The following is a 12826-nucleotide window of genomic DNA, read 5'->3' on the forward strand; positions in this document are numbered from 1 at the left end:
CAGAAATGGTTCAGAATCTTCTCGAAAAGTACAATTATTCTTGTTTGAAGATTTAATTAGAGGGGTATGGCTCCATAAATAGGCAGGTGGTCTAATACTTGTCTTCAAAATATATAAAATCAAACATTTCAAAAAATGTGTCGGATTGGCATAATGTTAATCTTTCATCCAGAGAAAAATAAGGAAATCTTTTGTAAGTATACGCATTGGCCCGATCACGTCCGAGTTTCCAAGTTTTAATGGGTCAGTTACTTGTAGCTGATATGAATGCGACGCTTTAGAAATGCAACATATTTACTATCTGTTATCACATCGAATCTTTGTACTACTTTAGACAAATAACTCACACAATGGTATTTGCTCAAATATGATGGTCGAAAATGCTTATAAGAGCCCTCGGCTTTGTTTTCTGAGAAACTATCAATAACGTGGTCAATTTGAAAATTCTATACATTGTCGAGATACCGATAAAATTTGCTTTTTGGGCGGTAATGTAAATTACTCACTTAAGTCTATGTCAAAAGACAGGTTAAAGAATACTTTAATCGCAGATGTATTTTGTACTGCGAGAAGCGAAAAAATAACGTACAATTTTCCGCGATTACCTGTGCCAAATATAAATGAGAATATAATTGTTGGTTCTAGGAATACTCCAACGCAGAATGAGTGCACAGTTACCCTACACCTGTATATGTTTCAATCTTTGTAAAAATATTAAATGGGAGAGCCCGCTACAACGATGAAGACATTCCTAAATTCAATTGCCATAGTCTTTCGATCGGTTAAAAATTGAATGAATATTTTCAATCAAATTTTTAAACTCATCAAAATAAAAGGCGGAAATTCTTTCAATTGCTTTTTTTGCGTTTCCGCGTTTTTGTGTTGTTACGAATGATTGCTGTTGCGGATTTCAGATAAGCGCTTGAAGTTTATTTACACGGATGTTTCAATCAGTAAATCACCTGCTTACACGATTGTCACACGTTATCGGAAACAAGATCACATGATTACCAATGAGACCTTTATGTCCCACTGCAGCAGACCACGTCGTGAGCTTTACTCAGGAAGATTGTCTATGTAAGTTAATTGATATTTATGTGTTATTTACCTTTTATACTCCATATAATTAGTTGATATTTCATATGTTATGGTTTTATTGAAGTAGTGGTTTTTGAATCAGCCTGTTTGACGAGCGATTGGGAAACACAGACTTGTCCACCAGTCGCTTGGCTTTTCTCGAGCGTATGCAGTAACATATAGGCACTGCGCCATCTCGTTAACCCCATGATCTATACACGCGACATTCGGTTACAGTACACTATATTGTTTCAATTTCGCGATAACTCACCATCAATACAACAGTCTGCCCTAGTTGATTCAATTACTCTGTTTCGATATTTATATGCCCACAGACATGGAGTAAGTGTAGCAAAAACATTATTTTCCCTTCTTTTCTCAACTTTAAACCTCTTAAAGACCGCTGCGGCGGGACATAGGATCCAGCTTAATGCTTAATATGCATGCGTCGATGATGATTCGGATGTGGGTGGTGTGCTTAATGAGTTCGTAAGTTACGATAAGAACGTTAATAATTTATTTGTGTTATCTAGTTGCCCTCATCAAATAACCTCAGACCGGTACGCGTAGCTCTTTGAACAACCTTGAGCGCAGGCAAGCAGCCTGGAACTTCGATGATCTAACTCTAGAAGGGCAGTTTTACACGATCAGACACTACAATGAATGTATACATATACCTGCTACGTGATTACATAGCTGACGCTGACAATACCTTTGTAAATTTCAAAACGGCTTTCTTAGTTTGAAATGAAACGTCATGGGCATTTCCAAATCATACTCATGTGATACCCGATCACTTCTTACCCGAAAAAATATTACAAGTTGAAAATGGCAACTTGCCAGGATATTAACACCGCCGAAATAATTTAATGAGTGAATTCATAGATTTGACGGTAATGACATTTATGGGAGACATGTTATGTGGAGACTGCTTCACAGCATGCGGGGTGACATTTTGTGAGGTAGAAAAAGTCGTCGAAAAAGTCCATTTTCATTCAATAGTTCTATTGCTGAAAGTTGCAAATAAAAAAGTCGAACAAATCGCTGATTTAGCAAAGACTTCGTTAGTTTTGTATTGTAAAAAAACATATTCGAAGTTTCCTCATAGACGACAATGTGTAGTGCATAAACATTTTCAGTGAAATTCCCAAATAACATTTTCTTGCACACACATTCACTTGTAACAGGCTGATTAAGTTCACTAATATCAATCATCGAACGTCTATAAATACACAGATTTAGCTAGATTTGTATTGTAAAAAATGTTTATAGTTTCCTCATAGACTACAATGTATAGTGAATCAATTCAAAATTCCAGTGAAATTCCAAAATCAAACTTCTTGTACACATATGCACTTGTAACCACCCTAGTTCCAATCAAGTTCATTGATATCAATTATCAAACGTCTATAAATGCATATATATGTTGCAAGTGTTATATTGGTAAACAATGTTCATAGTTTACTCATAGACTACAATGTACTGTGAATAAAATCTTTAATGGAATCCAAAAATGAAATGTTTTGTTTACACATGTACTTTTACCTCCCACTTCAAGCAAAGTGTGTTTAGAGAAATTATCAAACATATATAAATGTACAGATATAGCTTTGTTTAATGGAGTAAATTGTTAATAGTTTGCCCCATATAATCCAATGTTTTATGTATATTTTCGAGTGAAGCACTGTATCGGTCACATCTTGCCTTCTTGTAGTTGCGATAGTTGCGCAAAAAGTGATGATCTTCCTCCGAAGGCATACGTAAAACTTCATGACCCTTAAAAATGCTTTTCGAAAAATAGTGACACACCCTAACAAACTCCGGCCCTACCCCCTGTTATTTCTATCAAGTCCCTTACTTTACTCAACAGAGTAGCTGTATCACAGTGATAATGCTTCCTCAAGATATTGTTATTGCACCACGTTTCATGCACTTTGCAGACATACCTTGGAATTAGAACCATCTTCATATCCGTCGGAAACACAATTTCAGTCGGTTTGGTTGGGGGGAGGGGGTACTTCCAAAATTTTCCTTAGTGATGAGGGAATTTGAAAATCTATTTGGTGTGCTAGGGGTACTCAAAATTGTTTTACAACCTTTTAAAGATTCTCCCCGCCCCCGCCCCCAATGTATGTGAATGCGCCCTTAGCGGCGCTGTCAACATCAAATGCGACAGCAGCAGCTCAAACTATGTTTTACATGGCTATAAAACATCCAGCGTCAAAATTGCTAACACTATGGAACTTGACTTTGAAAAGAGGCCGAGGCGGTAACAATCTATGGGGCACGTAGTGTCATGTTGAACTATAACAATGGCGGCGAATGCCTAACTGTGAATGAGGAAAAAACCAAACTTCGCGCGTACGCAAAATGTCTACCTGCTTATTACTAACAATGGTAAAAATACAAACGAGGAAACTCAATGCTCACGTTCGTGCACTACAGCTCTCATTGCGAAATATTATCGTCTCTCGTGGATGCGAAATCTCTACCCGCTCGTTGCCCAAATTTGGACGCTGGTAATGTGAAGAGGACGCGAAAAATCAATAAGCTCACTTAGTGGTGCGACGAAACTGAAAATGAAGTCTGAACGTTGCGGAAAAAATATAAATTGCGACAGGTCGCGTATATTCCGTTCCGACGAAACTGTTCCTCGGCGCGACAACATGGTAGACTGATCGAGTATGCAGCTGCGTTGAGAATATTCCGTTGCGTCTAAAATGTTGGCTTTGCTAATCGAATAAGTTGCCCGTTCTGGTGCGATGCGGAAAAATAACATTTTCAATGAGCATATTTGGTTCGAAAAAACTGTATGCTAGTCAGTACGTCCTGGTGAGAAAAAACAATATGCAGATGAGGAGTATGTTCGGTGCGGCGACAAACTGCTACCATGGGGGTAGTTCATATTTCCGAGAGTTCTGATATTCAGAAGCATCAGAAGCAAGTGAAGTCTTTGCCCTCTTGTTTATTTGAAAATCTAAATTAAATGTGACCTCATAGAGTTAACATCTGCTATAGCAACCAGTTATAATTTCAAAATGGGAAATTTAGCCAAATCTGCGTCATGTATTTGTTCCAAAAAATATCAAGTTAAAGTTGTACCTGTGTATGCATTTACCTCACTTTGCAAGTAAGTTACTCCATGGTGCACTTATCTTTCTTTTAATATTTCAGGAAGTATCTCTCGTCTTGTTAAGGTCCCATACAGACTCATCATGATTTTGTTTACGTTGATCATCATTTTATCAAGTGCACTAGGCAAGTTAAGCTCTTAGTTCTCTCAAGTAAAGCTATCGGTTTACGATATAATCCTAAACTTATTTGGCAAAACCACTGAATTTATACTGTTCGTAATATTATGTTTTTGCCCATATACATTTTGTAAGAAAGGGATTACAATGTACAATATATCTGTGCCATACCAGAATAAAAGATCTAATCAGTTCTGCATCCTATATACGAAATAGCTGTCACCATTATCATATTAACAGCGCAAGATTCCTCTTCTACGCTTTACAAACTGCTTTTTATTCTACGAATACTATAAATTTTATAATAAGACCATTTCATTAGGTTTCTTTTCACATTTTCATTTCGTTTTATACAAAGTTTAATTTTGAGTAATTGATATTTACTAATTTTAATATCTTCGGCTGCATTTACTCTAAATGAAGTGGCCGTCCAGGGCAATCTTCCACCAACATGCACAATATATCCTGATACAAACCCTCCAAAGTGCTACAACATGGTAGCGCTGTGCTTCCGGGAAGATTTTCCTGTCGGTAAGTTACACGTGCAGCTCAATACTGCAAGAATCTTAATTCATGAACGGCATGCAGATATCACACAACAGACGACATATTATATCGGCAATACTAGTACTGGCACGTCTTCATCAAATTCCTATGTTTTCCAACCATTTTTACATTCGTCCATCGCTACATTTCATGATTTTCTCCATCTGGTCAGCCCACACTCATTCAACTGATTCGTAAATGCCTCTGCACATGTACAAAATTATCTATCTATCAATCCATCCATGCATCCTTCCATCCACCAATCAATCCGTCCACCAATCAATCAATCAATTAATAAATCAATCAATTAATCAATCAATCAATCAATCAATCAATCAATCAATCAATCAATCAATTAATCAATCAATCATCAATTAATCTATCTATCTATCTATCTATCTATCTATCTATCTATCTATCTGTCTATCTGTCTGTCTATCTATCTATCTATCTATCTATCTATCTATCTATCTATCTATCTATATGATATATGAGATATCATATATTCATATGTATCTGCATACATGTTTATAATTAGATTGTCAGTACACACACACACACACACACACACACACACACGCACACACACACACACACACACACACACATATATATATATATATATATATATATATATATATATATATATATATATATATATATATATATACAGTAATAAATGTATTTGTGAAGTATGAATAACTGTGTGAATTATGTATGTACATGGGGGCATGAGTGTATAGATAAATTAAAATTATAATTAAGGAGGTACATACATGCATGCGTGCGTGCGTGCGTACGTACGTACATACATACCTACTTACGTACATACATACATATAATGTACCTTTCTCTATTTTTTTTGCAGGCGAAACTATGTTCTTTCTCATCGGAGAGGATCCAGATGACAACCCCATAACTTTTGGTATAACCACTGGGTCTGATTTTTTTGACGTCAGCGATCAGAATGGCACCCACGCACAAGTGAAACTTATACAGGAGCTTGATTATGAAGTAAGACCTTACTGTCAACGTTCGCTTTAACCGATGGACAGGCTATTCGTCTTTTATATCTCTTTTTATATACCATGATGTATTGAAAGAATTGTAAATTCATCTTATCTCTTCTCGTCCATCACGGGCAACTCAAATCCTAAGTCAGGATTGAAGAGCTGTCATCGAACTCACGTTTCTCACGAAGAATACAGTTAAGGTGCCGGTCGAAAGACAGATCTTCTAGGTGACTGCTTAAAGCGATACCGAAGGATTCAAATTGCTAAGCAACGGTTGCTAAGGGTAATTTCCAAAATCAATCAAAATGCAAAGTTTTCAGGGTTTTCTTTGCATAATAAAGATTTACAGAATCATACGATTCCAAAAGACTCAGGTTTGTACGCGATTGGTCAGTGATGTCACACATATACAAATTTTCACAGCTCTACTTTAAAACGTTTCAGCTCCTACAAATTTGCACCAAATTTTCCAAAATTTCAGAATGTAACACATGAGATACCTGTTTACAGCCCCAGCATGGATTAGGTATCTGTTCAAGTACAAAATATTAATTTTTTGAGCAGGAAAATATCTACTGTGTCATTTTGTGAAATTTTGAAGGGTTTCACGGCGATATCTTATAAACGGTTCGGAATTTTCAGAAACGCATGTTTATCTGTATTCTCATGTATGACTTCAATAATCCTACCGAAAGTCAGCTAAATTGGTTTACAATTAGGAGAGTAGAAAGATTTTGAGCATTTTCAAAATACCAGGAGTCGACAATTGTGCGAAAAGTGCGCGTTTGGAACGTTGCCAGCGATAGCAACCAACGCGCGCTTTGAATCCTTCGGTATTCTTCGGTAAATTGCAATGCCACACTGTCGTATCGATATAGTTATGTTATTCAAAAAGAGTGATTCCACGGTGATTCCATACGAACGATGACTTCCATTTGATGTGCCATTTTTTGAATTCCTACATTCTGTTAACCATTTTAGATTTTGAAATACAACTTGAATGATCATCGTGTAGATAATTTTACGGAATAGCACCTTGCAACTAATATTTTAAATATATCGGTGTGTTTACATTCAAAAACCTGTAAGTAAAACGGTTCCACAGTTTCGTTCTCGAGTGTGTATCAATCATCTTTATTATTTCTTGTGACATAATCGCGCTTGCCTGTTCAATATTTTTAATCGATCATAAATAACATGGTTTGTCTTATTTACCCTTCAGCAATTTTACTACCCCTGATTATTCAAAAAATTATTCGTTATTCCCAAGAATATTCATGCTTAATATGCATGCTTAAAACATTTACAACGTTTAAAACGTCTACTTTGTTAACGTTTTACTTGGATTATTCATGAGTGTTCCGTAAAGACAATTCCATTCAACATTTTTACGTGTATGCAAGATACTTTTCTTACGTAATTTAATCTTTACCTTTAAGACAGCAACAAGTCATGACATCATTTTCACATTGTCCGACGGATTTAATGACATTGTAAGTATTACTTTTTTCAAAGATTAGCCCGTTCGAGCGCTAAACCTTCTCAAGTTTATAAGATTTTAAACCAATATACATTTTAGTGTAGGAAACAACTTACGTCAGCTGTTTTGTAACATAAGGTTTACTGTCTGAATAGTTGTGCTCCGATATGGGATAATTACCATGGCACATTTGTCTGAATCAATAAATGAAACCAAATTTTTAATACGAAAACCAAAATATATGCTTTTAATCGACAGCCGATGTGTGCATCGTTTCTGTTTACCGTTTAACAGGTAAATATCTACCGTGTTGACTTCCGTCCGACACCAAATCCTTCACTTTACTAAAATGCGGTGGTTTTACATTTAGGGTTAGCTGTAGAACTATACGAATAATGTAAAATTCGGTGAAATTTATATGCAAAATGATTGCTTCAATTCCACTCTTTGACAAAAATCAGTCTATTGTATTTTAAATCAACTTTCGCTTACTTTAATGCTGAAAGTGTTCTTGAAATACATATTAACTTCTAAACCTATTTCCCGTCAGGTCGCTGAACATGTAACATTATATGTCATAGATGTGAACGACAATGCGCCAGAATTTATCGGAACTCCATATTCAACAGAAGTGCCCGAGGTATGGATTGATCAGCGCTTTCGGTTTAGTTAGACATTCAAACGCTACACGTTTGAATGCCTGTGTGGTCGACTTAATATATTCCTACATACGTCTATAATTGATTGGAGACTCTGAAATCGTTGGCTTATTATTTTGTACTGCGCTACAAGTTATGACACCCGTGACGATGTAAATACTTTCATCTTTAAGCAGTGTTACAAACGTGTCTACGTGATTATTGTCGTCTGATCGCTGACAAACACGTATACTCCAGTCAGCGGAGTCCAAGCAGATCTGTAACAGCAGAAAAGTGATATTTGCGATATCACCCTGCTTTCAGGACGAAACTATCGGTACGACTGTGCAGACTGTCAGTGCCACCGACGCCGATTCCGGTCAGAATGGTCAATTTGATTTTCATCTCGATGAAACCTCGGTGAGAATGTCAATCTTCTATCTCTTTCTAGTACAAGATGTTGAAAGAAATAAACGAAAATTTTGTGTACAAGAAATTAATAACACTTGATTGATTGCCACATCTTCATCACTTGTGATGTGTGTAATAATGACCGAATTGTTCAACCTGATAAATTACAATAAAAAACTTGTTTGAATAGTGTATGTTTAAAATTTTAGATTTCCATTATTAAAATAACGTCTATAATTTTGCTTTTCTAGTTTCCAGAAGGCCTGTTCATTTTGGAAACCGATCCACTTGATTATGAAAAGGCATACCTCATCCTTAATAGTCCTCTGGACTTTGAAACAGAGAATGGTTATAAACCAGTCGTCGTGGCAACGGTATGTTTTTTTCCTACTGTTGTTTACCATGCGGAATGTGCTGACGCAAAATGTAACTTTGAACATTACTGAGAGTTCATTCCTCCTCCTAATGCGATGGTTATTTCTGTTTCACTTTATTTCATTGTGCAGGACCGTGGTACAGACCCAATGCAACACTCTAGTTCCGCCACTGTCACAGTTGCAGTTCTTGACGTTCAAGACACGCCACCTCGTTTCACTTTCCATCCATATTCCGCAAACCTGGAGGAAAACAAACCAGTGGTGAGCTATTTTATATTTTACCTGAGAAAACCAACTTAGTGAATGAGTTCTTGCTATTCATTTGGAAGTATATATTATAGCCCAAACATGGGACTATGTGCCCGAGGGCAGGTGACCATTTGCCCGACGTAAGGAGGGCAAATTGTCTCCTGCCCCGAGGGTACATAATCCCATGTTTGGGCTATAATATTTTTATTACATGCCTCTCTTACAGTTTTCACTCGAAATATTTAAATTTATTGGCAAATGATAATCCAATGCTTTATTTCCATCTTAGAAGAAAATCCGTTAAAAATGGAACGATTTTCATCATCAAATGGCGCAATGATATAGTTAAACTACTGTTATGCGGTTTATCAATTTTTTTCTGCAAAATTTTCCAAAACTGGATTTCCTGTGCAAAACATGGAATTTCGACATTTATACATCAAAAAGTTGTCAAGTTGAAAATAGTTCCGGTTCACTTTCAGTCCAATGATGACTATGCGGCCCGCGACGTCATCGACGAGTTACCATTGAATCCTATGGAGCGCGCGACGTTCGATATACGAGGCATGTAATAATAACCTTTATTGACCTTTAACGTTTGACCTGTTATTAATAGAATACAATCGTGCTGGAAGTCGAAGCGGTTGATGGTGATACAGCTAATCGTCAAGACATCGAGTTTATGATTCCTGGTAAGTTTTCATAATAATTAATTCCATTGTCTTTGCCTGTTTCGATTATATTCTGATGGTTAAATGCATGTAATATCTCTCTACTGTAATAAATTGGTACTTTAATAATATTTTCATTGTTGCAACACACTAAAACTTACTTTTCTGTTATACACATAGTAGGCAGGCCATGTTGTAGGTGAAGTAAGTCACGGTACTCACGTTTAGTTAAGTCATTTTATACTTTTAGCATTTTCTTCTGTTAAACCCATTTATTTTCTCCATTGTGTGTGAAACAATGTTTTTTTATGAGTCAGGTATGGCAATAAACTTGTTTGAGATTCTTTCTAAATTCTCTAAAAGTTTTGATATTTTCCGAGTGCGTGATGGTTTTACAGAAACAGCACTTGTTTAGTAGTTGGCGAAATTGCACAGTTGTGATGCTATTTCCACAAACATCTGGAATTCTCTGGAGTTTTCTTCACATACGGTTTAATGTAACTGACAACAAGCACGCAGAATTAATTTTGCATATATCTTAGTGGTTGTCTAAACAATAACTTCATGCCCTCCCACAGACAGCACGGACTTCTGGGTCGAAACAGTTCAAAGTTTTTACTCGAAGGGGATAATTCGCACAAGTGTGGTGTTCGACAGAGAGGCAATGGCAGAAGATGAATTTCCAATTGTCTTCACTGTTGTAGTAAGTTATACCTTTTCTCTACATTGATAGATACACCGTCCAATCAGGAGAGTAAAATTGATTCTCCTTAACAAGTTTCCCACGAACTACACTGTAAAGTTAAGTGTTAAGGGATAGAACACCAATTAAACGCCTTTTTGTAACACTTTTTGAACGCCTCTAGACGTTCAGAAATTTAACACTACGTGTTCAACCAACGTTCAAATTTTGAATAGACGTGTGCAGATTTTGAACGCTACGTGTTCATCAGACATTATATTGAACACCATAGTGTTCCATATCTGAACACACGTTGCACAGGAAATGTGTTCAAAAAATTGAACGCTTTTACGCGTTCAAAGGGTTGTAACACTTTTTGAACGCATGGACGCCGTTCAACGATAAGTGTGTTAAAGGCTAGAACACATGATGCGCGCTTGTTGAACACCTTTAATTTTGGGCATTCACGGGGTGTTCAAGCCTTCAAATAACATTACAGACCATTGATATCCAGTAAAATTATTTTATTCTAAAAATACACGAAACATTTCTAGAGTAAAATACAATAATTTACTGTAAAATGGGCAAATAAACATCGCAACTTTGTATGTAAAGTTTGTCAGAGGAAAACACCAACAGTGTTAACACCCTCCTATCAAAACATAAGCAATAAAAATCACCATATTGTGGATTACGTTTTATGTTCATACTTGCTTAAAATGTACAAAAATCATTTGAAAAAGCTCAAATTTGGCATACTTATTGTCTTGAAAAGACGTATATGTATGAAATGCATACTCCATTTTTGTAAGATGGTTTCTTAAAGACATTTCCTCTTGTATAGACAATTGTAAATTTTGAAGAAAAAAAGAGTTAGTCAAGGCTTCTCTGGTGCACATGGTATATAGTTGTCCACACTAAAGTAAACACAACATGTCAAGTTGTCAATGTGTCACTGTGAGGCACAACATGCAGAAAGTGGGGAAAGTGAGTCCTTGGCAGGGTGAAACCTATTTCCTTGTCCAACAAAGTCCTTCATAAACAAAAGGTTTGTAGGTTGTAATATCTTTAAATAAACCCTGAAATAAATCGGTGACATTTCAAAAATATACGTCTCAGAAATTCAAAACATATTCGTAAAGACCTTTCAAAGTCTGGTGTACCCTTCTATTAATTTTTATACAATTTTTTTCCAAAAATGGTAAAAATCACCCTTAAAATGAAAAAAATGTACATTTCATCATAACTTGAATATATCACATTCTGGTAATCCCTAATGTCTTAAAAATGTCCGAAATGTCTTTAATGTCCTAAAAATACAAAGTTGCAAATTTCTGCATAATTTGAACAATCTGAAAAAGACTATCAGTAGAGATCTATGTCCTAAATATCAAAGCTGTTCGATTAGCAGTTTTGAAAAAGATTTTTCAAAGATTTTTGACCAAAAATGACAAAAATTGCCATGAAATATAAAAATTTGAATATTTCATCACAACTATAACAAATTTGACTAAGGTCATTTTTAGGGACATGTTTACAAAATATTGAAGACGTCAGTAAAAGAGAAGAAGATTTTTAGCAAAATTAGCTTCAAAAATATAAATTTGCATATTTCATCATAATTTGAACATATCTGATTAGGGTAATCCCTTGGGACCTGTAATCCAAATATTAAAGGATTCGTACAGGCTGTTTTGAAGAAAAACCTTTGGATGTACAAATTTGAGGACAATGCTACACATCCACCTATTTAGCTGACAGCAAAGCTAAAAACCAGTTGATAAGTACTAGAGACGTGTTGAGCTACAATACAAAATAATTTACGGTTTGGTAGCAGGCTATGATCAACTAAATGTAACAAGGGCATAAGCTTTCAAAGACGTGAAGTCTCCTTCATCAGATGCAAGGGGGATGAAAAATTGAAGCAGAAAGTGACAGAAAATTCAGAGTGAAAATTTCAGAAAAATCAGTAATTCAGAGCGGACATTTTTACTCTGAACGGTCTGTCGCTTTCAGCTTTAATTTGATAAGGGAGACTACACGTCTGTGAAAGCTTATTCTCCGGCAACATTAAGTTGATCATAGCATAATACCAAAGCTTAGATTAATTCAGAACAAAAATACAGAAACTTATCAAAATTCAGTTACTGACCCTTGGAAGTTTAAATCTACATTAGAGATGAATGTTCTCAAGCTTGTTTCGAGACAGCTACCTGTACACACATCTTCTTACCTGTACACTCATCTGTACCACCAGCTTCTATAAAAACTCTTCGATTTTCAGTTAAATCCAACTTTTTACATCCTGCAAAAAATGCAACAATAGGTAATATGGCGAGATGAAACTTTAAATGAAAGAGAAGGGGCTGAGCTGATTAGGTTAAGGAAAGGGGAGACTTTCAATATACAGTGCCTCTCTTCAATGACTGTT

At 35.9% G+C, this 12826-nt stretch overlaps 1 protein-coding gene across 1 annotated transcript in view; it reads left to right on the forward strand.

The window, feature by feature from the left end:
* The first annotated feature begins 996 nt into the window (after positions 1–996).
* Positions 997–12826, forward strand: part of LOC139122813 (cadherin-related family member 1-like) — a 62720-nt gene continuing 50890 nt past the window's right edge. Inside the window, exons 1-9 of the mRNA XM_070688576.1 lie at positions 997–1077; positions 4252–4335; positions 4752–4859; positions 5743–5888; positions 7327–7380; positions 7918–8007; positions 8330–8425; positions 8668–8790; positions 8923–9054. Coding sequence (XP_070544677.1) covers positions 4293–4335; positions 4752–4859; positions 5743–5888; positions 7327–7380; positions 7918–8007; positions 8330–8425; positions 8668–8790; positions 8923–9054 — 792 coding nt within the window. The 5' untranslated portion in view covers positions 997–1077; positions 4252–4292. The remainder of the gene's footprint in view (positions 1078–4251; positions 4336–4751; positions 4860–5742; positions 5889–7326; positions 7381–7917; positions 8008–8329; positions 8426–8667; positions 8791–8922; positions 9055–12826) is intronic.

The sequence above is a fragment of the Ptychodera flava genome, chromosome 22 (genome assembly GCF_041260155.1).
Source record: "Ptychodera flava strain L36383 chromosome 22, AS_Pfla_20210202, whole genome shotgun sequence".
Taxonomy (NCBI): domain Eukaryota; kingdom Metazoa; phylum Hemichordata; class Enteropneusta; family Ptychoderidae; genus Ptychodera; species Ptychodera flava.